This window comes from Microcaecilia unicolor, chromosome 3, assembly GCF_901765095.1.
Source record: "Microcaecilia unicolor chromosome 3, aMicUni1.1, whole genome shotgun sequence".
Lineage (NCBI taxonomy): Eukaryota > Metazoa > Chordata > Amphibia > Gymnophiona > Siphonopidae > Microcaecilia > Microcaecilia unicolor.
In genome coordinates, this window is record NC_044033.1 from 244955336 (window position 1) to 244982052 (window position 26717).

At 43.8% G+C, this 26717-nt stretch overlaps 1 protein-coding gene across 1 annotated transcript in view; it reads right to left on the reverse strand.

Moving 5' to 3' along the window:
- The window catches only part of LOC115466391 (zinc finger protein 585A-like), a 218841-nt gene extending 193354 nt beyond the window's left edge, over nt 1-25487 (reverse strand). The window contains exons 1-4 of the mRNA XM_030197588.1: nt 25452-25487; nt 24454-24489; nt 14241-14367; nt 10475-10588 (exon numbers count right to left, since the gene is read on the reverse strand). Coding sequence (XP_030053448.1) covers nt 10475-10588; nt 14241-14250 — 124 coding nt within the window. The 5' untranslated portion in view covers nt 14251-14367; nt 24454-24489; nt 25452-25487. The remainder of the gene's footprint in view (nt 1-10474; nt 10589-14240; nt 14368-24453; nt 24490-25451) is intronic.
- Nucleotides 25488-26717: the final 1230 nt, after the last annotated feature.

Genomic DNA, 26717 nt, shown 5'->3' on the forward strand with positions numbered 1-26717 from the left:
AAATTGCAACTTGGAAAACGTCCTTCTGCCACCTTATGCCCTTGTTTGGACATGTTTTCATTTTAAAAATGAGCCTCAATGTGATCTGATTGGATGCTGATGTTATTCTCACAGCAGGGAGGTAAAGTGATCTGATCTTTTTTTGCTTTATAAAGTAGTGTAATAGCAGTATTTTGTACAGGTGAAAATCATTTTGTTGTTTATATGCTACATATATGCCTATTATCTTATTATTACATTGTTTACTAATGCTTTTTTGAACTGTAGCCTACCCTACGGTTCTGTGTAAGCCACATTGAGCCTACAACTAGCGGGAAAATGTGTGGTATAAATGTATTAAATAAATAAATAAATAAACATTTTACAATCATTACAATAATTAAGGCGGTTTAACACTAGAGTGAGAATCAATATCTTTAAAGGTCTTTGATCAAGATTCCTCGGAGCAATAGAGTTGAATGATGCAAGAGATGTTAGGAGCAAATGATAAGTTTACTGTCCAACTTTACACCCAGAGAGATGATAAATTCCTGAATCTGGATGGGTTTATTAAAAAATCTGAGCCTGGATGGCATGAGGCTCAGTTCTTAAAAACTATACTTCTGAGTGTTACAAATCAATGTGGAGGATTTCAGCCAGTTCCAGTGTGCACTCGGTTTAAACATTTTGGATGTTTAAAAGCTAGGTTTCATCGTTTATGGACCACAAGGATCTGTATATTATCTGTACAGATAAATGCTAAGGTAAGGTCTATTAATGTAGCTAAAGGTGAGATATATACATTGAATACAGTGGGTAGAAGAACTGTCCTTGAGGAACATTGTATTTGAGAGGGGAGGTCCCAGATGAGACTCTGTCAATGGACACATTTGGATTTTGCTATACCTACTCGGTGCAAAAAAACCAAGAACAAAACCAATTAAGCTCTGTTCCAACAATGCCAATCTCTGAAAGTCTAGAGGAGCAGGCTGTGATCTATGGCATCAGAAGCATAGTTTGAAGTGCACTGTTTATATTTTAGGATTCTTATTAGAACAACATAAGAACAGCCATATTGGGTCAGACCGATGGTCCATCTAGCCCAGCAGTGGCCAACCCAGGTCACAAGTACCTGGCAGAAACCCAATTAGTAGCAATATTCCACACTACCAATCCCGGGGCAAGCAGTGGCTTCCCCCATGTCTTTCTCAATAACAGACTATGGACTTTTTCTCCAGGAACTTGTCCAAACCTTTTTTAAAACCTAGTATGAACATAATATAAAAGTAGCCTTACTGGGTCAGATCAAAGATCTATCTAGCTCAGTATCCTATTTCCAACAATGGCCAATAAAGGCCACCTGGCAAAGTCCAAAAAAGTAGCAACATTCTCTGCTGCTTAACCCCCTAATGGTTTCTGCAGAGACCTGAGAACCAGGGGAACCAGGTTGGATTCTTTGTGACTCTGGGCAACACACTTAACCTTCCATTGCCCCAGGTACAAAATACATATCTGTACTATAAACCACTTTGATTGTAACCACAGAACGGAGTACATCAAATCCCATTACTCTCCCTTTCCCAGGGATAACCAGTAGCTTTCCTCAGGTCTACCTACGAATTTATCCTCCAGAAATCCGTTAAAATCTTTTTTAAAACTCAGCTACGTGACCTGTATTTACCACTTGGTCCAGCAACGAGTTCCAGAGCCTAAATATATGTGGAATGGAAAAAAATGATTTTTTTCCTATTTGTTTTAAATGTGCTGTTATGTAACTTCATGGACTGTTCCCTAGTCATTCCACTTTTTGAAAAGGTAAATCACTGATTTGCATTTACCCGTCCCACTCCATTCAGGACTTTTTAGACATCTGTCACATCTTCCCTTAGCCGTATCTTCTCCAACTGAACAGCCCTAACCTCTTTAGCCTTTCCTCATATGAAAATTCAGGTGTTCCATCCACTTGGAGGAGTTGCCTAGTGGTTAGTGCAGTGGACTTTGATCCTGGGGAACTGAGTTCAATTCCCACTGCAGCTCCTTGTGACTCTGGGCAAGTCACTTAACTCTCCATTGCCCCTGGTACAAAATAAGTACCTGAATATATGTAAACCGCTTTGAATGTAGTTGCAAAAACCTCAGAAAGGTGGTATATCAAGTCCCATTTCCCTTTCCCCTTAATCATTTTGGCCACCCTTCTCTGTATCTTTTCCAGTTCTATTATATTTTTTAACATATGGTGCCCAGAATTACACAGAATACTACTCAAGGTGGGGGTCTCACCATGAAGCAATACTGAGTCGTTATAACATTCTTTGTTTTATTCTCTATTCCTTTTCTTATAATTCCTAACCATTCTGTCTGCTTTGAGTAAAAGATTTCAACGTGGTGACTCCTAAGATGGAACCTTGCATCATGTACCTATAATTTGGACTATTTTCCCAAATGTGCATTACTTTGCAATTATTCATATTATATATCTTCTGCTGTTTGGATTCCAGTCTTCCAATTTTCTACATTCCTCCTGTAATTTCTCACATTCCATATGCAATTTAACAATGTTGAACAGTTTTCTGTCATCTGAAAATCGATCATCTCACTGTTTCCATTTCCAGATCATTTATAAATATGTTAAAAAGCACCAATCTCAACACAGATCCTTGGGGCACGCCACTATTTACCTTCCTCCATTATGAAAACTGGCCAATTTAACCCTAATCTCTGTATTTCTATCTTTTAACTAGGTCCTAATCTAGAAGAGAAAACTGCCTCCTGTCCCATGGCTTTTAATTTTCTCAGGAGTTTCTCATGAGAGATTTGTCAAAAACTTTCTGAAAATCTCGATACACTACATCAACTGGCTCACCTTTATCCACGTTTATTCAGACCGTCAAAAGAAATGTTGCAGCTTGGTGAGGCAAGACTTCCCTTTGCTGAATCCATGTTGACCTTGTCCCATTAGACCACATTTGTCTAGGTGTTCAATAATTTTGTTCTTTATACAGTACTCCCTTAAGGGACCTCTTGTTTTGTTACATGCACACGGAGCTAAATGGATTGGCAATTAAGAAGGCTATTTTGAATCAAATTTATGTTTTGTCGCAATAGTCTCTGATGGCAATAGTAACACAGGATCCCTAACACAAGCACATATTGAAATACGGCTGTGTCAGTTTGCCTGGTTCTTAATAAAGTTGCATCTACATAACGCAACTCCTGTGGCCATTTGTTTCACCATCCGTGGCTATTTGTGATCCATTCTTCTCCATCTGTGATCTGCGGAGTGGGGTTCTTCTGTTGTTTGGTTTTGTCTCGGAAGCAATTTCTCCCATGTGAGTCATTTTATGCTGTTGCAAGCTTAGTTTCCACCTGAAACATTTATCACATTCAGAACACTGAAATGGTTTGCATTGCGTGTGAATCACTTTATGCTTTTGCAGGTTGCTTTTCTGACTGAAATATTTATCACATTCAGCACACTTAAACGGTTTGTCTCCTGTGTGAGTCATTTTATGCAATTGCAAGCTTAGTTTCCACCTGAAACATTTATCACATTCAGAGCACTGAAAAGGTTTGTGTTGGGTATGAATCACTTTATGTTTTTGCAGGTTGCTTTTTTGTCTGAAACATTTATCACACTCAGAACATTTAAATGGTTTGTCTCTTATGTGAGTCATTTTATGCTGTTGCAGGTTGCCTTTCTGACTAAAACATTTATCACATTCAGAACACTGAAATGGTTTGTGTCTCGTGTGAATCATTTTATGCAGCTGTAGGTTAGATTTCCTTTTGAAGCATTTATCACATTCCGAACACTTAAACGGTCTGTCTTCTGCATGAGCCATTTTATGCTGTTGCAAATTACCTTTCTGACTAAAACATTTATCACATTCAGTACATTTAAATGGTTTGTCTCCTGTGTGGGCCATTTTATGTTGCTGCAGGTTGGATTTCTGACTGAAACATTTATCACATTCAGAACATTTAAATGGTTTGTCTCCCGTGTGATTCATTTTATGCAGTTGCAGGTGGGATTTCCGTTTGAAACATTTATCACATTCAGAACATATAAATACTTTTTCACAGTGGCCAGTGTCTCCGAATTGGTTACTTTTGAGTGCGTCTGGACAGTCATGAACCTCAGTCCTAAACCTGGGTATGTGGTGCTCAACCAAACGTGTGTCTGTGGTGAAGTTTTCCCCAGTATCAGTACTTTTAAGAAGTCTCTCACCTTCAAGTCCTCCAGTTTGTAGACGTTTTGAGGCATGCCTGAAATTTCTCTCTTGTGTGTGTGATCTTTCTTCTTTTAGGACTATTTCTTTTACTCTGATTGGTGTTATGCCACCGATACCTCCTTCAAAGTCAGCTGACGGATCTGGGCTGTCTCTCGAGGGGTCTTTGTGTTTCCATTTCTCTCTCTGCTGTCCATCGCATTCTCTAATTCTTTTATTATTATTCTTAAATCCATTATCTGTTGGATAAAAATGAGAGTATGATCCTTAATTTTACCATTACAGAGAAGGACATATTTAAGGAATTATCCCCATATGATTATTTAAAGAGATTTGCTTGGCTAAGATTCCAAATGACACATCACCGAAAATGGTGCTGCTTTTATACAGGAACAGGTGGATAACAGCACATGAACGGAAGGAAGCAGACCATTAGTGATCCCATCCTGTCGGTTCTGTGCATCTCATCCCCACCTCCAGTCTCTGCAAAGCTTTCCTTCACTCTGATTACATTTACAAATTACAAACCAAAAGCTCTGCAATGCCTGGTGGCAGGGGTGTAGCCAGACTTCGGCGGGAGGGGGGTCTAGAGCCCGAGGTGAGGGGGCACATTTTAGCCCCGCCCTAGTGCAGCTGACCTCCCCACCGGCGCCGCCACCACCACCAACTTTGACCACTCCCCCTGCCGCCGACCCTCTCGACCCCCCCTCCCGCCAACAACCCTCCCCCGCCGCTGCCGTCACCTACCTTTGCTGACGGGGGACCCCAACCCCGCCAGTCAAGGCCCTCTTCTTCCTGCGCATGGCTTCGTTCTGTTTCTGTAAGTCTGACGTCTTGCACGTACAACGAAGCCTTGCGCCGGAAGAAGAGGACCTTGGCTGGCGGGGGTTGGGGTCCCCCGCCAGCAAAGGTAGGCAACGGCAGCGGAGGGGGAGGGTTGGCGGCGGGAGGGGGGTCGAGAGGGTCGTCGGCAGGGGGGTCCAGGGCCAAATCTACGGGGGCCCAAGCCCCCGTGGCCCCACATAGCTACGCCACTGCCTGGTGGAGACTGGCATTCATTTGGCATCTGGGTCCCAGAAGAACAGACTTGTCAGATTAAAGCAACTGATTTCTAATGATAAAGAAATAAACTGAAAGCCAATAGTAAGACTCCCTCAGTATGGGGGTAAAGTGTGAATTCTATATCAGCAATTACGTGTATAATTCCCATTAATATGTCAGTGCTTATGCGCCAATGTTTAGGCTTGGCTGCTTATGCCACATCAACGGCTAGTGTAAACGACTACGACTAAATATTGCAATTGCAAGCACAGGGCCGGTGCAACCCGGTAAGCGTGGTAAGCACGGCAGGGGGGCGCTGAATTCTGGAGGGCACCACAAGTCATGCCCCAGCCCCAGCTTCTGGTCCCCGCCTGCTCGCCCTCAGTTCCCGTGACAGCACCCTTTTTGCTCCTGCCGCCCTGCATTTAAATCTCTTTTACCTTAAATTGGCAGCGTCAGTGAGGGAAGCAGGCTGCCTTAGGCCTTCCTGCACTGTGTCCTGCCCTCCCCTGATGTAATTTCCTGTTTCTGTGAGGGTGGACCCCTGAGGTAGGCAGTTCTGATCGCTGAAACACAGCCCCGTGTCAGGTCTTTGTTTGCTGCAATAAAGGAATTGTGACAGACAATCCCCATGTTGAAGCTTGTGTCAAACAACTCCACTTCTTCATTTTACATGTGTCCCTGTCTGCACTTAATGGCCTAAGTGCGAGATACGTTTGTAATCTATAATGAATCCTAGGCGTCCAGGTTCCCTTATAGAATAGGCTCCTACTGAACAGAATTTCCCCAGAGGGCCAGATTCCATATACGGAACCTGAACGATCTGACCAGAAATGATTTCCAACTAAGCGTATTCTATAAGCGGAGCCTAGATTTAGACGCGGTATATAGAACACGCTTAGTTGAAATCCCAGTGCCCAACACTACGCGTCTCCATTTACACCGACGAAAATGTGGCGTAAATCCCAGCGTGTAGAGTTTAGACTAGAAGGGCCACATTCTATAACTACGTGCGTAAATTTTGGAATGCCCACAAAACATTCATTTCCCCGCCCTATTTTGTTTGCACGCATTAAAATTTAGGCGCAGTGTAGTACAGAATACTCTTAGGGAGTTATGCGCGTAAATTCTAATTATTGCCAATTAGTGCTCATTATTGCTTGTTAAGTGCTGTTAACGCCAACTGGCTTGTTAAACCAATTAAGTTACACACGCTGTTATAGAATATGCCTGGATTTTGAGCAGAACGCTAAGCACGCTAGTCAGAATCCGGAGAATAGTGTCTATACAATTCTAGCATAAATCTAGCACAAATCCTGCAGAAATCACAAGTAAAACGAACCTGAATTCAATAACGCACAAACACATGTATTTTACAACGCAAGTTACACACGCTGTTATAGAATACGCCTGGATTTTGAGAATGCTAAGCACGCTATTCAGAATCCGGGGAATAGTGTCTATACAATTCTAGCATACCACTAACACAAATCCTGCAGAAATCACAAGTAAAACGAACCTGAATTCAATAACGCACAACATAACAGCATAAACCATGACTCCGCCCACCCTCTGCTCAAGCCCCACCCAGAACAAGCCCACGCTAAAGTCACGCACAGAATCACATATATTGTACACCCAGGGTAATTTAAAAGGAGGCGGGTATACTGCCTTATCCACGTGAAAATGCCTTCGCAAAATTATACCCATGTGTAAAGCTGGAGGCCATCCATGGCGCACAGCAAGGATTTTAATGTAATGGGAATCTTTCCTCACCGCTCTTGGTGTCAGTATCCTCCTCTCCTCCATCTGGCAGGATCCTGACATGAGGCTCTTCTATTTTTAGGGTCTGTATCACGGTGCCAGGTATGTAACCTTGGTTGCCTGTTAGAAAACGCAGTCAATATTTACTTAAGAAAAGAAACACTTGGCTAAAAGTAAGATGATGGGAATCTTGTAAATATCCTTGCAGAAGTACTTAGAAGAACTCTCTGTATCTATCAAAATGATTTATGTAGACAAAAACTGAATCGAGAACCCCAAGAAGTCAATCTAGGCTTGTACCACAACTTGGCAGAAATAAAAACCCTGTGATGTCAGCTACGATGTCAGCTGGGGGGGAGGAGAAACAAGCAGTGTGAATTTGGATGGGAAAAGCCCCTATGATGTCAGCTGGGGGGTGGAGAAGCAAGCAAACAACCAATTGGCGGGGGGGGGGGGGCAGGAAAAACAAGCAGTGTGAATTTAGCTTGGAAAAGCCCCTATGATGTCAGCTGGGGGGGGGGGGGGGGGCAAAGAAACAAGCAGTGTGAATTTGGCTGGGAAAAGCCCCTATGATGTCAGCTGAGGGGTAGCGAAACAAGCAAACAGCCAATTGGCTGGGGGCAGCCCCTGTGATGTCAGCTACGATGTCAGCTGGGGGGGAGGAGAAACAAGCAGTGTGAATTTGGATGGGAAAAGCCCCTATGATGTCAGCTGGGGGGTGGAGAAGCAAGCAAACAACCAATTGGCGGGGGGGGGGGGGGGCAGGAAAAACAAGCAGTGTGAATTTAGCTTGGAAAAGCCCCTATGATGTCAGCTGGGGGGGGGGGGGCAAAGAAACAAGCAGTGTGAATTTGGCTGGGAAAAGCCCCTATGATGTCAGCTGAGGGGTAGCGAAACAAGCAAACAGCCAATTGGCTGGGGGCAGCCCCTGTGATGTCAGCTATGATGTCAGCTGGGGGGCGACGAAACAAGCAGTGTGAATTTGGCGGGGAAAAGCCCCTATGATGTCAGCTGGGGGTGTGGAGAAACAAGCAAATAGCCAATTGGCTGGGGGCAGCCCCTGTGATGTCAGCTATGATGTCAGCTAGGAGGGGTAGAGAAACAAGCAGATAGCCAATCGACTGGGGAAAGCCCTTATGATGTCAGCAGGCAAGGAAGAGATTCCGAAATGAAACTGTGGACAGAGGGAAGGCAAGTAAGCTGCAGGACGAAGGTGGAGCCAGCACCAGAGCACTGCAGGGGAAAGGAGATGGGTACAGTGGAGCCTGCAAGTACCACAGGGGAAAGAGTAGACCAGCCCTAGCACATGACAGGGACACTTACCGAGAGGCTGCTCTGCGCATGTGCTAGGCCAGTGGTTCCCAAACCTGGTCCTAGGGGCACCCCAGCCAGTCAGGTTTTCAGGATACCCACAATGAATATTCATGACAGAGATTTGCATGCACTGCCTCCACTATATGCAAACCTCGCTCCTGAATATTCATTGTGGGTATCCTGAAAACATGACTAGCTGGGGTGCCCCTAGGGACCAGGTTTGGGAACCGCCGTGCTAGTCACTTTCCCTACCAAGCTGCTTGCTGAGATTGCGTGCAGCTCATTTGCATGCGATTTCCTTTGAGCATCGCTCACTATTTCCAAATTGGTAAGTTCTACCGAGGATCTAAACGCACGTGTTTTTTAACGAGGACTTTTGTGCATCGGGTCCTAGGTGAGCAATGAAGGGAAGTGACAGAGCGATACGGTGGGGGGGGGGGGGGGGGGGGGGGGGAGGGACAAAAAAGGTAAGAAAGATGAGAAGAAGAAAGATTGGAGGGGGCAGAGAGGATTTCCTTTTGGCAAGAAAGTGACGTCACAGAACTGTGATGGAGGAGAGGGAAACTGAGATGAAGAAACTGCAAAATCGAAGAGAGAATGGGAAAAGAAAAAGATAAAAGACAAAGAGATAATAAAAATAAAAGGGAAATGGCAGAAATAAGAAAAGAGAACAAAGATCAGAGCTCTGGAGTCTTGAGGCTTCATTCGCGCTGGGTCTGGTCCACAGGCTGCATCTTCCTTATAAGAAATATTTCAGTCAACCATTAGTAAATTCAGTCCAAGCTACATCACCTGTTTCATGCGGATCTTCACATGTGCCCGTGTTGGGCAGGTTTCCTCTGTCCTCCATCCTGGATCCCTCTTCCTTAAATCGGATTAAAATGTCTGGTTTGATACTTGGGGAGCCTGCTATAGAAAAATACAGTTACAGTTGTGTTAATTTTTAACACACTGACCACAATGTTTAAAAAATATATATGTGTTCAGCGCCTCTATCCATATTCACTACTGACATATTTGGCTGCTACACATAGAGACAAGGAGTTTTATTTCAGAAGTGCAATACATAATAAATGGTGTCAGCTGGGAGGGGTACAAAAGTGTTGCCGGACTGGGACAGACCAAAGGTCCATCAAGCCCAGCATCCTGTTTCCAACAGTGGCCAATCCCAAAACAGTACATTTTATGTTGCTAATCCCAGAAATAAGCAGTGGATTTTCCCCAAGTCCATCTTAATATTGGCTTATGGACTTTTCTTTTAGGAAGCTAACTACACCTTTTTTTAAACCCCGCTAAACTAACTGCATTTACCATATTCTCTGGCAATGAATTCCAGAGTTTAATTACAAGTTGAGTGAAGAAATATTTTCTCCGATTTGTTTTAAATTTACTACTTTGTAGCTTCATTGCATGCCCCCTAGTCCTAGTATTTATGGAAAGAGTAAACAAATAATTCATGTCTACCAGTTCCACTCCACTCATTATTTTATAGACCTCTATCATATCTCTCCCCTCAGCTGTCTTTTCTCCAAGCTGGAGCCTTAGTCGCTGTAACCTTTCCTCATAGGGAAGTCATCCCACCCCCTTCATCATTTTCATCACCCTTCTCTGTACCTTTTCTAATTCCACTACATCTTTTTTAGATGCGGTGACCAGAATTGCACACAGAATTTGAGGTGCGGTCGCACTATGGAGCGATACAAAGGCATTATAACGTCCTTATTTTTGTTTACCATTCGGTATATCAAATCCCATCCTTTTTCCCTTATTACACTGTAAATTGTTGGATATTATTGCTATTTCATGTTCTGTGTTCTATCATAAGGCAATTTTATAAATATGAATAATAAATAAAATAAAAAGTGAATTTTACGCTTGCCCGTTACAGGAGGGTGGATTTGTTCAGACATCTCCGATTCAGGATGATCCACGTAGAGGAGATCTTCCTCTTGTTTAATACTCAATGAGAACACAGATGTTACAATCGGAAGGCCTGTGATAAGCAAATTAACGTGTTCAGAAAGGTTCACCGAGGCCCTTGTAATATTACATTAGAAACCAATTTTAAATTTACACATTTGATGTCAGCGACCCCTCCCCTGCGATCTGAAAACACAAAGCCCTTTAACTCCAAAACATTTACTTACTCGTACTGGGGTCATTCATGTTTTCTTTCCCCTCCAGCTCACAGGTTTGAGTGAAATATTTCTCATCTTCCTTTTTAATCTTGAAGATAACGTCAGGATTAAGAATGGAATAGCCTGTCAATAACAAATAGGAAAATTACACTGTAAATTATATTTGTACATACCTCTCTCTTTCCTCTTCTGATGGGGATTGTGTCAGCGTGTGTATGTAGGTGAGTATTTTTCTGACAAATGCCCCGATGCACAAAGTCAGCCATAAAATACGGCTGCCTCGGTAAAATTTAGCGAATCGCTAACAGCCAGCAATGCACAAAGGGGATCGCATGCAGATAAGCTGCATGGATCCCCCTTTGTCCAACCTCGCTGTTTGCAAGCTCGAGTTGTCAAACGGATTTGACACTGCATTTGACAGTTCTGATGCACTGGACCTTTCCATTTCTTTTTAAAATTTACCCTGGTGGTCCAGTGGACCCTGCTTCCCCCCTCCCCCCCCCCCACACCAATCTTTCTTTAAACTTTCCCTGGTGGTCCAGTGGACCATGACTGCCCCTCTCCCCCCCTCCCCCGGAACCTCTTTTTAAAATTTTCCCTGGTGGTCCAGTGGACCACGACTGCCCCCCACCTACCCCATGACCCTGGAACCTTTTTTAAAAATTTTCCATGGTGGTCCAGTGGACGACGACACCCCCCGGTCTAAAGCAAACATTAATAGCAAGGTAAGCTTTGTGCATCTGGCTCAAAGACTGGCGAGAAGAGATGGCTACAGCCTGCCACTCAATTAAGATTAAACTTTGGAGGGTTTCTGGTATTCCTCATTTCTGTTCGTGATTAGAGGCACTGCAGGTGCTAATAATCTCTGTAAGCGAAAAGAATCGACCCTACGTAAAAATCACAGGAAAAGCAGACAAAGTTAGGTGGTGGACTTTGGTCCTGGGGAACTGAGTTCGATTCCCACTTCAGGCACAGGCAGCTCCTTGTGACTCTGGGCAAGTCACTTAACTCTCCATTGCCCCATGTAAGCCGCATTGAGCCTGCCACGAGTGGGAAAGCGCGGGGTACAAATGTAACAAAAAACAAAACAATAAAAAGACTCAACACGGAGCTGTGTTTCAGCATGAAAATGCCTGCTTCAGGAGTCATCCAATCCAGTATAAGCTTTCCAGTTCCTGAAGCAGGCATTTTCACACAGAAACACGGCTCTGTGTCGAGACTTTTTTTCTTGTTGGTGCTTTAATAAATGTCTTGACTGCTAGTTTGCCTCTGGAGTCTTCTGCTACTTTTTGGAAAGGCCATTTGTCCGTCCGTACTTTATCTGATCATCGCATCTCAAAAAAGATATAGTGGAATTAGAAAAGGTACGGAGAAGGGCAACAAAAATTATAAGGGGATGGGACAACTTCCCTATGAGGAAAGGCTGAAACGTCTAGGGCTGAGGGGAAATATGATAGAGGTCTATAAAATAATGAGTGGAGTGGAACCGGTAAACATGAAGCATCTGTTTACTCTTTCCAAAAATACTAGGACTAGGGGGCATGCGATGAAGCTACAAAATAGTAAATATAAAACGAATCAGAGAAAATATTTCTTTGCTCAAAGTGGAATTCGTTGCGAGAGAATGTGGTAAAGACGGTTAGCTTAGCAGGGTTTAAAAAAGGGTTTGGCTGGCTTCCTAAAGGAAAAGTCCATAGACCGTTATTAAAATGGACTTGGGGAAAATCCACTGCTTATTTCTACTCCACTCTCAATAAGCTGAAGAAGCAATACACTTGTATTCATGTGTGTTTAAATATTTTGTTATATTTCTAGGATAAGCAGCATAAAATGTATTGAACTTTTTGGGGATCTTGCCAGGTATTTGTGACCTCGATCGGCCACTGTTGCAAACAGGATGCTGGGCTTGACGGACTTATGTCCGTTTTTCTCTGTAAACATGAACCTTCCTCATGTGGAGATGGAGTCTCAGCTTCTTACAAAAAGGACCCTGGGATTTAAAGATAACTCTACCTGGAGGACATGAGAGGGGAAAGAGAATATTTGGTCTGTGATACCTTAGCATACCTGTGTTAGCAGGAGGGGTAATTAAAGAGGTACATCCCCCTGCCTGTAATCCTGTACCATAGGTAAAAGCATCCAAATGTCATGCATGAAACCTCTAGTTTAACGCACAGCAGCATTTTTTGCCAGATCTGCAGCAGTAATGCCTTTCGTTGAGTCCCAGTAGCTCTTTGTGGATATTATCAGAAGTCCTAAATTTTAGGGACCTGGCATCCGATAGTAAATGATATGAATAATACATCTCTCAGAAGTGATACCCTGCTAAGGATACCGAAAGAGACATTGATGTAACCACAGCTGAAAAATTCAGGTTTACACCCTAATCTCTTAAAAACGACCCGGCCTAGCACAACTCAAAGCAAGAATACATATAAATGAATAAATAAATTCTGCAATTAATAAATAAATTTCTGCAAGAAATATACTAGATTCCGCAAAATCCTCAAATCGTTCCTATTCAAACAAACCCTCACAAAGAACAACCATATCTCAAACAACTAATTATTACCTGAATTATTATTATTTTATTATTATTTGTTGCATTTGTATCCCACAATTTTCCCACCTCTTTGCAGGCTCAATGTGGCTTACAATACATCATGAATAGTAGAGGTACATTGGTTATCAACTTTCTCTTTACTCCATGAACAATGTCTCATTCATAACAGATTTTCTAAACGTTAACATCCATAGTTATTCCAGTACGTTTATGATACTGTATTGAAAAATTGGATTCTTACAACAAATTACTTTTTTCTGCATTATTCTTTATGTATCCTATACTGTTTATTGGAAGCCACACTGAACTCAAACTTGGTTGGGATAATGTGGGATATAAATGTCACAAATAAATAAATCAATCTGTCTCTGGGGAGTAGGTGACAGATAAGCATATTGTTGTCCCGCACCTATCTCAATCTACACTTTCCTAATTGCAGAAACTTGAGATACAAGCTACTTTTTGCCTCCTCTTTTAGCTTTATGAGTCCCCGTTATTGGAACACATTACCACTATCATTAAGAGAGAGATCCGATCACAGCCTGTTCAAGAAGTCCCTAAAGACCTACCTATGTGATGGATCATACTCCTCTGCTGCTTGACCTCCTGCAATTCAAGCTTCTCCTATTGACCTTCAAGTGCACTCAATCTGCAGCCGCCCATTACCTCTCTACCCTCCTTTCCCCCTATGTTCCCACCCGTAACCTCCGCTCTCAGGACAAATCACTCCTATCTGTACCCTTCTCCACCACCGCTAACTCCAGACTCCGCCCCTTCTGCCTCACCTCACCTTATGCCTGGAACAGACTTCCTGAGCCCATACGCCGTGCGCCCTCCCTGCCCATTTTCAAGTCCTTACTCAAGGCCCATCTCTTCTCTCTTGCTTTTGGCGCCTAACCACCTTCCCCATTCCAGATACATACACTGACTACATAGCTTATTACCTTTAGATTGTAAGCTCTCTTGAGCAGGGACTGTCCTTCCCCTTGTCTAAACTTGTACAGCGCTGCGTAACCCTGGCAGCGCTATAGAAATGCTAAGTAGTAGTAATTCCTCATCCCTTTATCCTTTTGTTTCCCTCCCTTCCCCTCTTCTGCCTTATTCTCTGTTGCGAATTACTATGTTACTATTTTACTTGAATGCTGTAAGCCACATGGAGCCTGCCTCAGTGGGATTTTGTGGGATATAAGTGTTCACAATAAATAAATTTACCTCGTGACATCAGGAAGCTGTGAATCTCCTTGATTATCTTCTTGTACAGCTCCTTCTGCCATTCTCCCAGAATCTCCCACTCCACTTCCAAGAAATAAGCAGCGACATCACCGAACGTGACTGATGCCTGTGTAAAGATAGCAAAGTTATCATGGTTAGTAGAGATTAAGCCCATTTGTTTAATAGTCTGCTATAGTTCAAAAACAAAAATGGCCGAGCAGTAAATTTGCATTTGCCACACAGCCATTTCGAAGGGGAGCAACTGAAACTCAACAAAGAAAAAAAACACACTGTCTCGTTGTCTCATCTCAACATAGCGTGGACAACCCCACAATTATCAACACTCCAGACCACACCCTCCCTATCTCAGACAGCCTGAAAATCCTCGGCGTCACAATAGACCACTACCTAACACTAGAGAACCAAGTGGCATCCACAACGATGAAAATGTTTCACGCAATGTGGAAACTCAAACACGTGAAACAATACTTCCTGAGGGAAACATTTCGCAATCTGATACAATCAATAGTACTAAGCCATTTAGACTACTGCAATGGAATATATGCGGGATGTAAAGAACAAACCTTAAAGAGACTCCAGATTGCTCAGAATACGGCAGCCAGACTTATCTTCGGAAAAACCCGATACGATAGCGCAAAACCCCTCAGCGAAAAACTACATTGGCTCCCAATTAAAGAACGCATTGCTTTCAAGATCTGCACAATGGTTCACAAAATTATCTAAGGTGAAGCCCCAGGATACATGACAGACTTGATCGACCTACCTATGAGAAACACATCCAAATCATCACAAACGTACCTAAACCTGCACTACCCAAACTGCAAAGGACTCAAATACAAATCAACCTACGCATCAGACTTTTCCTACATAAGCACCCAATTGTGGAACGCATTACCAAAAGCCATGAAAACCTCGTACGACCACCTACACTTCCAGAGAACACTAAAAACTTATCTTTTTAAAAAGGCATACCCTACCAACCCAACAAATGCCTGATCTCTGCAACACAATAACACTAGAATGCAAAATGCACAAAACACAACTCTCCCACTGTTCAACGACCTTATGTGGCTGTCCCACGTGAACCTTATCTCATCTCAACATCACTCTGTATTTGGAAACCCCGGAGTCTGTGAACGCCTCTCCGGTACAATGGAAGCTACATTGAGCCTGTAAATAGGTGGGATAATATGGGATGCAAATGCAACAAATAAATAAATAAATAAATTTACCACCACCCACTGAGGTGGCAGAGAGGGCTCCGGTGCTAACCCGGAGGTAAAAATACAAGAATTAATTTCCGTAGCGCCACAAATGGTGTGTGCTGAGGACAGAATTACCACCGGGCAGATGCAGCAGCCCGGAGGTACTTTCGGATTGGCGTGTGACAAGCCTATTGCCATAAGCACATAAGTATTGCCATACTGGGACAGACCAAAGGTCCATTAAGCCCAGTAACCTGTTTCCAACAGCGGCAAATCCAGGTCACAAGTACCTACCTAGCAAGATCCTAAAACAGTACAATACAGTTTATGCTGCTTATGCCAGAAATAAGTAGTAGATTTTCCCAAGTCCATTTTACTAATGACTTATGGACTTTTTTTTTCAGGAAGCTATCCAAAGTTTTTTAGAACCCTGCTATGCTAACCTGCCATGTGCCAACCCTTTAGTAAAAGGACCCCTTAGACAGTAGAAGCTACAAACTGCAGAGACCTGTTTACCAGAACCAGAAGTAGCCTGGTTGTTGTTCCTAAGACGCTTTATGAGCCATACAGAGAATTTTAAACTTGATCTGATAATATACAGGTAACCAGTGAAAAGATTTTTTTAAAAGGTGTGATATAATCAAACCTCAGCATTCCAACAGCTGAAAACGTGAAGCCAGACCAAATGGGCAATTGGAAAAAAAACACATTTAGGAGACAAAGACTGAAAGCATTATAAATTTGGAACTTTTATTATGGACAGTATATCAGATTCAAATAAATGATAAAATGTATTTATTCACATTTGCTATACCACTTTTGCTAACTGGCAGCTCAAAGCGGTTTGCAATCTAAAAATACAAATAGAGGCAGAAAGGAACCACACTAACGGATAGGAAATGACATTGAAGTCAGTCATCCAAAATATGAAAAGTTATAAAGAGAACACGGCACAAAAGGACAGAAGAGGACGAGGAACAGGACGGGGAGGGAAGGAAAGGAATCCTAGAGCATAACAGAGCTAATCAACAGCGAAGGATGAAGGCCGCACTTCGCTTAGGGGATGGGGAAGGCCTGGTGAAAAAGCCACGCTTTCAGGGCAGGCTTAAGGGGGTCTTTTACTAAGGTGCTACTCTTTAGGGTTCCAGAATCTTGCTACTCTTTGAAATTCTTCATGGAATCTTGCTATTCGTTATGATTCCGGAATCTTGTTACTCTTTTGGGGTTCTGGAATGTTGCCACGATTTGGGTTTCTGCCTGGTACTTGTGACCTGGCTTGGCCACTGTTTGGAAAAAAGGATACTGGGCTAGATGGACCATTGGTCTGACCCAGTATGGCTATGTATATGCATGGTTGTTACTAACTTCAGTGTGAAAATGTGCTTGTGTGAGAGGGTATTTGTATTCATGTGTGTGAAAATAAACATGAAACAGTTGAACATATATGCACATTGTTACTATCTACACAGGTATGTGAGATAGATTGTGTGCACTCTTCTTTAGTGTGAAAATGTGCTCGTGCGACAGAGTGTTTGCATGCATGTGTGTGAAAATAAACATAAAACAGTTGAGCATATATGCACGATTGTTACTATCTACACAGGTATGTGAGATAGATTGTGTGCACTCTTCTTTAGTGTGAAAATGTGCTCGTGCGAGAGAGTGTTTGCATGCATGTGTGTGAAAATAAACCTGAAACAGTTGAATATATATGCATGGTTGTTACTATCTGCACAGGTATAGTGAGACAGAGATTATGTGCTTACCTGTGAGAACACAAATGTAAGTACATGTATAGGAAGGAGAGAGTGTGTGCGTGTACACAACTGTGAAATGAATTGGTAAATAAGGGCAGAGGAGAATTTCTTACCTGGACAGACATTTCACTAATTTTCCTGCCAGGAAAGACTGATGCTCGAGATTTCACTGTTTCTGGAAGGATGAAGAAGACAGGAGGAGCCTGAGGGCCTTCACCACCTCTGCAGATCTTGCTACCCTTGCTGCAGGGATTTCCAGTCCTGTCCAGGCAGAACCTTTCTGCTTAGATTCGGAGATTTTCCTTCTATTTACAGTCCTGCAGATTTCAGAGAAAGAGAAAGCAGCAGAGAGAGCATGCGCAGAGCTTCCTGCTGGAAGTCACAGTGTGGCACCGCCTCCTTAAGGTGGATCTGCACAGATAGGAGGGCAGTGCAGGGTGACCCTAGTGCATCACAGACATGTCATCTTGCTGGATTTAGAGAAGTCATTACAGGCCAGCAGAGTAGATCCATCGAAAATGATGGGTTCAAAAAAGCAGCGAAGCAGCCTTTCTCTGTCTCACACATGCAGTCATTCTATCAAGTGCACTTAGCGTTACCATATTTGGTCCCCCCAAAAAGAGGACACATGCCCCGCCACACCCCCTTTCACACCACGCATTGCCCCTGTCACATATCACCCTCAGTGGCGTACCAAGGGGGGGCGGTGGGTGCGGTCCGCCCCAGGTGCACGCCGCTGGGGGGGTGCCGCGCGCCTGTCCGCTACATTCGTTCTGTGCTCCCTCTGCCCCGGAACAGGTTACTTCCTGTTCCGGGGCAGAGGGAGCATGGAAACAAATGAAGCAGACAGGCGCTCAGCACCCCCCCCCCCCCCCGCGGCGTACACCCGGGGGGGGTTCTTTCACCGGGGGGGGGGTCGCGCTGCACCCGGGGGGCGGGGCGCATCAGCGATCCGCCCTGGGTGTCAGCCCCCCTAGGAACGCCACTGATCACCCCACCCCTTTCACCCTCCCGTCACACGCCCCTAAGGGTGTCCTAGCCTCTCCTCCCCTTACTCTACTGCCCTGGTGGTCTAGTGACCTCTTCGGAGCAGGAAAGAGCCCCCTCTTCTTTCCTGCCCGGAGCGCTGCCCTGCATTCTGTTCCCCTTGCAATGCTGAGTGCTGATGACGGTCCCGGCGCTGATTCAACATGGTCGCCAAGAGTTGAAGCGGCCTCGTGAGGCTCAGCATTGCAAGGGGAACAGGATGCAGGGCAGCGCTCTGGGCAGGAAAAAGGGGGCTCTTTCCTGCCCCGAAGAGGTCACTAGACCACCAGGGCAGTATACAAATGTTAATAGTAGTAGTAGTAGTAGAGTAAGGTAACGGGAGGGGAGGCTAGGACACCCTTGCTAGAATTATCTGATAAAATGCATGGAGCAACTATATGATCACTGATGCATGTAATTAATAAGAAATATTTAATTTTTTCTTTCTTCTCATGTACATATATTCACACTGAACATACATGTCCTATTTATGTATTTTATACTTTTTTTTAAATATTTGATTTTATGCTTGCTATATTTTATGTACTGCATCGTATTAATTATTTATGTTTAATAAGAGACCTTTATGTATATATTCTTTCTTTACCGTGGTCATGTCGGGTAATTGTTCAATAAACCACTTCTCTTTTTATTATTATTGATCTGCTTTTTTGTTTGTACATTATCTAAGAGCAGATCTTAGCCTCTTTCTGTTTGCTTTAAAGATTTTTTTTTTCATGCAGTGTACAATTAAGCTGTGAAATCTCTTGTCAGAGGATGTGGTCAAGGTGACGTACAAAGCAAGATTCAAAAGAGGTTTGAACAAGTTCCTGGAAGAAAAATCCATAACAAATTATTAGCCAGAGAGACTTGGGAAAGCAATTGCTCATCCATGTAAATGAGCTCATGATAAACAGATCTGCCTCTTGGGATTTGCTGGGTGCTTGTGATGTGGACTGGCCACTGCCAGAGACAGGATGCTGGACCTCAGTAGACCTTTTCTTATATTCTTACGTTCCCCTGCCAACTTGTGGCTGGCTCTCCTCATGTTCCTGTTGGTTCCTCTGGATCCTGCTGCCTCTCCTGGCTGCTGTCAGTTTTCTGAGCCCCTGTTGGTTTCCTGGCTGGTTCCTCTGGAGGTTAACCACTTTCAGCCTCAGGCTCATTCATGTTCCCTCTGTTCTGGCCAACCATATGTGCAAGCATAGTATGGGACTGTAGGTCCTGCCCAGTTCTAAGTACATAAGTATTGCCATAGAAACATAGAAACATGATGGCAGATAAAGGCCATATGACCCATCCAGTCTGCCCATCCTCTGTAACCCCTAATTCTTCCTGTTCCTAAGCGATCCCACATGCTTATCCTATGCCTTTTTAAATTCTGGAACAGTCCTCGGCTCCACCACCTCCACCGGGAGGCCATTCCATGCCTCCACCACCCTTTCTGTGAAATAATATTTCCTTAGATTACTCCTAAGCCTGTTTCATCTTAACTTTGTCATATGCCCCCTCGTTCCAGAGCTCTCCATTTGAAAAAGGCTCACTTCCTGTACATAAATGCCCTTGAGATATTTAAACATTTCTATCATGTCTCCTCTCTCCCAGCATATACATGTTGAGGTTCATAAGCCTGTCCCTATAATTTTTGCATTCAAGACCGTTTACTAATTTCGTAGCTGCCCTCTGGACAGACTCCATCCTGTTTAGGTCTTTCCATAGGTGCAGTCTCCAGAACTGCACGCAGTACTCCAAATGAGGCCTCACCAGAGACTTATACAACAGCACTATCACCTCCTTTTTTCTGCTGGTCATGCCTCTCTTTATGCACCCAAGCATCCTTCTGGCTTTGGCCGTTGCTTTTTCTACCTGTTTGAAAGCTTTAAGGTCATCAGACACAATCACCCCCAAGTCCCGCTCTTCCTTCACACATTTAAAGCACTTCACCCCCTATACTGTACTGTTCCCTCAGATTTTTGCGACCCAAGTGCATGACCCTGCATTTTTTTTCCTTTTTAAAGAGTTTATTGAATTGAAACAGAACATACAAATAAACTGCAGATATACATCTGAATGTGTTTCAAATACATATTATAACATTTTCTGCTTGACATGAACCCTCTATAGGTTTCCCCCTCCCCCCTCCCTCTCCCATTCTCCTAAAGAGTTAGCAAAGCAGGGTCAGGCTGCACCAACCATTCTGTATAGGGATCCCAAACCTGATGGTAGGGGATCAGATGGCCCAATCACATTGCAGTCAACTTAGACATCAACTAGATGTAGTCCAGTTTCCTCAGGATCGCCCGTAGCCCCGGTAAGGTCTGTTGTTTCCATGCCGCTGCCAGCACCAATTTGCTGGCTACCAATATCTGTGTGGCCAGTTGAAACCCATGTTTTTTGCTTCCTTGAGGCCGCACATGTAAAAGGCAATGTTCAATTTTCATGGGAAAAACACATTTCGTTATGCTAACAATCAATATCACAACTCTGGTCCAGTATTGTTGAGCCTGTGGACACGCCCACCAGATGTGCGCCATATCCCCTTCCATTCCGCATTGATGCCAGCAAAGGGGAGACCCCCCATTAAACATTTTGGCTAGTCTCTGTGGAGTGTAGTACCAGCAGAATAATATTTTGTATCCATTTTCTACAAGAGCATTAGAAACTGACACCTTAAGCAAGGACGCAAACACCCTCTCCCACATGCAATATTCATAGGAGCCCCCTATTATGCTTTCCCACTTGTGTGTATAGTATAGAATGGGCCGTGATTGTAGCAAGAGTGCCTTGTATAGTCTAGATATCTCACCTCTACCACCACCACCACTAGCCATTGCTCGCTCTAATTGTGTTTCCTCTAGGCACAACTCATCTTTTGCTCGACGTAAGAGAAAATCTCTTAGTTGGCGATATTGGAAAGCATTGGAGGTTGGAATCCCATACTCCTCTTGCACTTCCTCAAAGGTGAGAAGTTCCCCATCCTCCCACACCTGTCCATGACCCTGCATTTTTTGGGATTAAAGCTTAGTTGCCAAATATCGGTCCATTCCTCTAGCTTCGCTAGGTCCTTCCTCATGTCATTCACACCCTCCAGGGTGTCCACCCTGTTGCAGAATTTAGTATCATCCGCAAAGAGACAAACCTTACCAGACAGCCCTTCCGCAATATCGCTCACAAAGACGTTAAAAAGAGCCGGCCCTAGGAACAGACCAAAGGTCCTTTAAGCCCAGCATCCTGTGTCCAACAGTGGCCAGTCCAGGACACAAATACCTGGCAAGAACCCAAAAAAGTTCAATACATTTTATGCTGCTCATCCTAGAAATAAGCAGTGGATTCTCCCCAAGTCAGTTTAATAATGGTCCATGGACTTTTCCTTTAGGAAGCCGTCCAAACCTTTTTAAAACTCCGCTAAGCTAACTGCCTTTACCACATTCTCTGGCAACGAATTCCAGAGTTTAATTACACGTTGAGTGAAGAAAAATTTTCTCCGATTTGTTTTAAATATACTACATTATAGCTTCATCGCATGCCCCCTAGTCTTAGTATTTTTGGAAAGCGTAAACAGACGCTTCATATCTACCCGTTCCACTCCACTCATTATTTTATAGACCTCTATCATATCTCCCCTCAGCCACCTTTTCTCCAGGCTGAAGAGCCCTAGCTGCTTTAGCCTTTCCTCATAGGAAAGTCGTCCCATCCCCTTTATCATTTTCGTCACCCTTCTCTGTACTTTTTCTAATTCCACTATATCTTTTTTGAGATGTGGCAACCAGAATTGAACACAATATTCGAGGTGTGGTCGCACCATGGAGCGATACAAAGGCATTATAACGTCATCTTTTTTGTTTTCCATTCCTTTCCTAATAATACCTAACATTGTATTTGCTTTCTTAGGCGCCGCAGCATACTGAGCAGAGGGTTTCAACGTATCATCAACAACAACGCCGAGATCCCTTTCTTGGTTGATGACTCCTAACATGGAACCTTGCATGATGTAGCTATAGTTTGGGTTCCTCTTTCCCACATGCATCACTTTGCACTTGCTCACATTAAACGTCATCTGCCATTTAGATGCCCAGTTTCTAAAGGTCCTCTTGTAATTTTTCACAATCCTCCCGCGATTTAACGACTTTGAATAACTTTGTGTCATCAGCAGTGGAGGAGTGGCCTAGTGGTTAGAGTGGTGGACTTTGGTCCTGGGGAACTGGGTTCAATTCCCACTGCAGGCACAGGCAGCTCCTTGTGACTCTGGGCAAGTCACTTAACCCTCCATTGCCCCAGGTACAAATAAGTACCTGTATATAATATGTAAGCCGCATTGAGCCTACCATGAGTGGGAAAGCACAGGGTACAAATGTAACAAAAAAAAAAATTACCTCACTAATTACTCCCATCTCTAGATCATTTATAAATATGTTAAAAAGCAGCAGTCCCAGCACAGACCCCTGGGGAACCCCACTAACTACCCTTCTCCATTGAGAATACTGACCATTTAACCCTACTCTCTGTTTTCTATCTTTTAACCAGATTTTAATCCACACAAGAACATTACCTCCTATCCCATGACTCTCCAATTTCCTCTGGAGTCTTTCATGAGGTACTTTGTCAAACGCCTGAAAATCCAGATACACAATATCGACCGGCTCACCTTTATCTAAGTAACATCTGGAGCTGACTCTCAACAGTTACTGTCCTGCCAACAAACACTGTGCTTTTTCTGGTAAGAGTCTGGGCTGGGACTGGGACCCCGGCTGTGGCTACAATTGCAAATCACAGTTCTAAGGGGCCCTTTTACTAAGCTGTGTAAGCATCTACGCATGCCAAAAATGGAGTTACCGCACGGCTACCGTATGGCCCTTGCGGTAATTTCATTTTTGGCGCACGTCTGATACATGCGGCTGAAAAGTCATTTTTATTTTCAGATGCGCACATTGGACCCCCCTAAATGTCAATAAGGAAAAGAAAAGAACTCCCTCTCTTAACAGGAAGCACCTGCCAGAAGAGGCAGCGGAGCAGGGGAACAGATAATAGGGGAGGGGGAAAGGATAGGGTGTTACCTGCAAGAAGAGCCAACCAGAAAAGGTGATCTTTAGGTAGGTCCCTAAACCTTACCTAGGACTGTTCTGCCCAGAGGGAAACAGGGAGATGGAGCTGTACAAAAGAAACACACAGTGCCTCAGACTCAAGGCAAGAGAAAAAACCTGGTGACAGTGAGAAGGTGCTCAGTAGAGGAAGGGGGGGTATATGGAAAATTAAAGAGGACAGATTGGGGGGTTGCTGAGTGGAGAACCTTATGGGTTATGGTCAAAATCTTGTAAGTGAATAAAATTCAATAATTCCAGTATGTGTTTCTCATCCTAGTTCCCAGGACATACCTTGGCATTCTGGGTTTTACAACATCCATCGTGGATGCAATACGTGCAAATATCTCTTGTGTACTCACTGTGGATATTCAGAGAACTGGATTGTCATTGTCACGAGGACTAGGTGAGGAAATAGATCAGAATGGAAACATCCCCCCCCCCCCCACCTCCATTTGGCATAGCAGCATCCATCCCTCTGCCCTGTAAAAATCTCTCTTCCTCTGCTTTACTGCCCCCCCACCAAATGCATTTACTTTTCCTCCCCAGGAACATTCTTTGTCCTTCCATCTTCCCTCCCAGCCTCCTGCCCCAGAACATTTTCCTCTTTTCTCTCGCTTTCCTTCCCCTCAGCCCCCAAATATTTCCTCCTCTTTTACAAGCTTTTGTCCCCCCCAGCCCCCCAAATAGTTTATTTTTCCTCCAGCTTTTGTCCCCCCTGAATATTTTACTCCTCTTTTCCTAGCTTTAAAGTCCCACCCATTTTTCTTCTTTATTTTCCCTGCTTTTCTCCTGTCACCCCAATGCCCTGACTTGTTCTTTAGTTTCAACAAGCCCAGCTCTCTAGAAACCTTTAGCCTTAATTTTCAAAGTTCACCCCCCAACCCACCACAGCAATTTCCCCAGTTCAACCTTCACCCCTTCCCCACCTCAGCAGTCAGCCAGATTCCCAATCCCCCCCCCCCCCCCCCCATAGCAGTTTTCTCAATTTCTCCCTCACCCCATCTCAGCAATCAGCAGATTCTTGATTGCTCCCTCATGCTCCATCAATCTCCCCCCCCCCCACAACAATTTCCACAATTCCACCCCCCCCCCCCATGACTTAGACCAAGACTGGGCCCCTTACCTGGCTTAAAACGCTGGAAATTGCCTCCACAAAATGCTGTTCAGATCCAGGAAGCAGGGTGACAGGTGGCAGTGACAGGCCAAAAAAAGAACAGGTGCAGTTTAAATGCTTCAGTTAAATACTCACTCAGCTCATTGATGAATATCACAGGGTCCTGCTTACCAATCCGCACCATAGGCGCGCAAACGTTTTAGCACATGCTAAAAATTAGCATGCACTAACGCTAGAGACACCCATAGGAATGGGTGTCTCTATCGTTAGCGCACGTTAAAAGTTAGCAGACCTACAGTGCAACTTAGTAAACAAGACCCACAGTATTTTATTGAGACATACGGTTTCGAGGGTTCCCCATACATTAAAAGGGGTAACGGTGAGATGTGTATCTGGGAGCTTTGATGTGAAGTCCACTGCAATGTCCCCTCGGGTGACCCACTGCTCTGCTGGGATGTCTGTGTGGCCAGTCTACTAAGAATGCTGGCTCCTCCTACATCCCAATGGCTTGTTTTTGTGTGTTTTCCCCTTGGATTTTTAAAAAAATGGTTCTAAACAATAGACGCACTGCGCACAAAAAGGTTTAGCAAACGGCCATTTTCCAAACAAAAAGTTGGACGTTTTTCTGGTTTCAAAATGGCCACGTTCCACGAAGATGGTCTTAAAAGATAGACACACTGAGCAGAAAAACATCTAGCAAATGGCCATTTCCAAAGGAAAAAAATGGACATTTTTCTGGTCTGAAAATGGCCATGTTTGCTGTTCGCTATTGGATTTCTGGATGTTTTTCGTAAAACATCCAAAATCGGATTTTTAGACGTCATATCGAAAATGCCCCTCTGTATTATTCATTAGTGGAAAAAGTAACGATTAGTTATTCCATTACATTTGTACGAAAGTAGTTGTTACAATTACTTGTTACTTTTAAAAGTAATAGATTACCCAGTGCTGATTTATGCAGGTACTTTCTCTGTCCCTGGTGGGCTCACAATCTAATTTTTTTGTACCTGGTGCAAAGAAGGTTTCAGTGACTTGCACGGGGTCACCAGGAGCTGCAGTAGGAAGTGAGCCCAATTCCCCCGGTTCTCAGCCCACTGCACCAGTGGCGTATTTATTCAAGGTGTGTGTGTGGCATACACACCTCCTGTCAGACCCACCTCCACCCATTTTTGCCTGGGCAGCAGCATTCATAGGCTGTCTGCAGCTGGACTTTCTCTCCAAACCGTCCTGCCCCTTCTGATGCAACTCCCTATTTTATGAAGACCGGAAAGACCCCGGTGCACTTTTTGAGTGTCACTGCTACTGCCCGAGCAAAGACTGGAGTGGAAGTGATTTTACGGTACCGGGGGCGTGTCTCCTGTTAAAAATTCCTGCTTATGGCACAACACTACACTACACTACCCATAAGGCTACTTTTCCACCCCCACAACACTATGCACATAATTGCAAGGTGTAAGCTAAATCCAAATCCATACCTCAATCCCCAAGAACATCTTTTCTCACTGCCGGCAAAGCTATGCAGATAAAGCTCGATTTGTGTAAGGCATATAAAGGAGTGATTTTCAAACAGACCACATCTGTGGGGAAAGCACTGTTTCATTCATGGCTTTCAAAATATACCCATCTTCTTCCTGCACCCAAATTGGCACACCTGAAATCTACATGACACCCTGCTTTTCACTTTCTTGGTCCCAAGCTCCGGAATGATCTGCTCCCTTTTATCTGCTCTGAACCATCTTTTTAAGAAATGTAAATCTCTACTCAAATCTCATCTGTTGCTTTTAAGTACATAAGTATTGCCACTGTGGGACAGGCCAAAGGTCCATCCAGCCCACTGTTTCCAACAGTGGCCAATCCAGGTCACAAATACCTGGCAAGATCCCAAAAACGTTCAATACATTTTATGCTGCTTATCCCAGAAATAAGCAGTAGATTTTCCCCCAAATCAATGTAATAATGGTCTATGGACTTTTCCTTTAGGACACCGACCAAACCTTTTTAAAACTCCGCTAAGCTAACTGCCTTTAGCACATTCTCTGGCAACAAATTCCAGAGTTTAATTACATGTTGAATGAAGAAAAGTGAAGAAAAAGTTTGCACCTGGTGAGATTTTTCTTGACTAGGGTTCCACCTATTATGTATTTGTAAATGCTGAATGATCTTGGTTGGTGTCTTCTCTTTCCCATCATAATGGAATTCTGTTTTGTTTTGTTTTGAAGTGTTTTAGCTTTCTATGTAAACTTGTTTTGCTCAAAAAGGGAAGTATAGCAAAT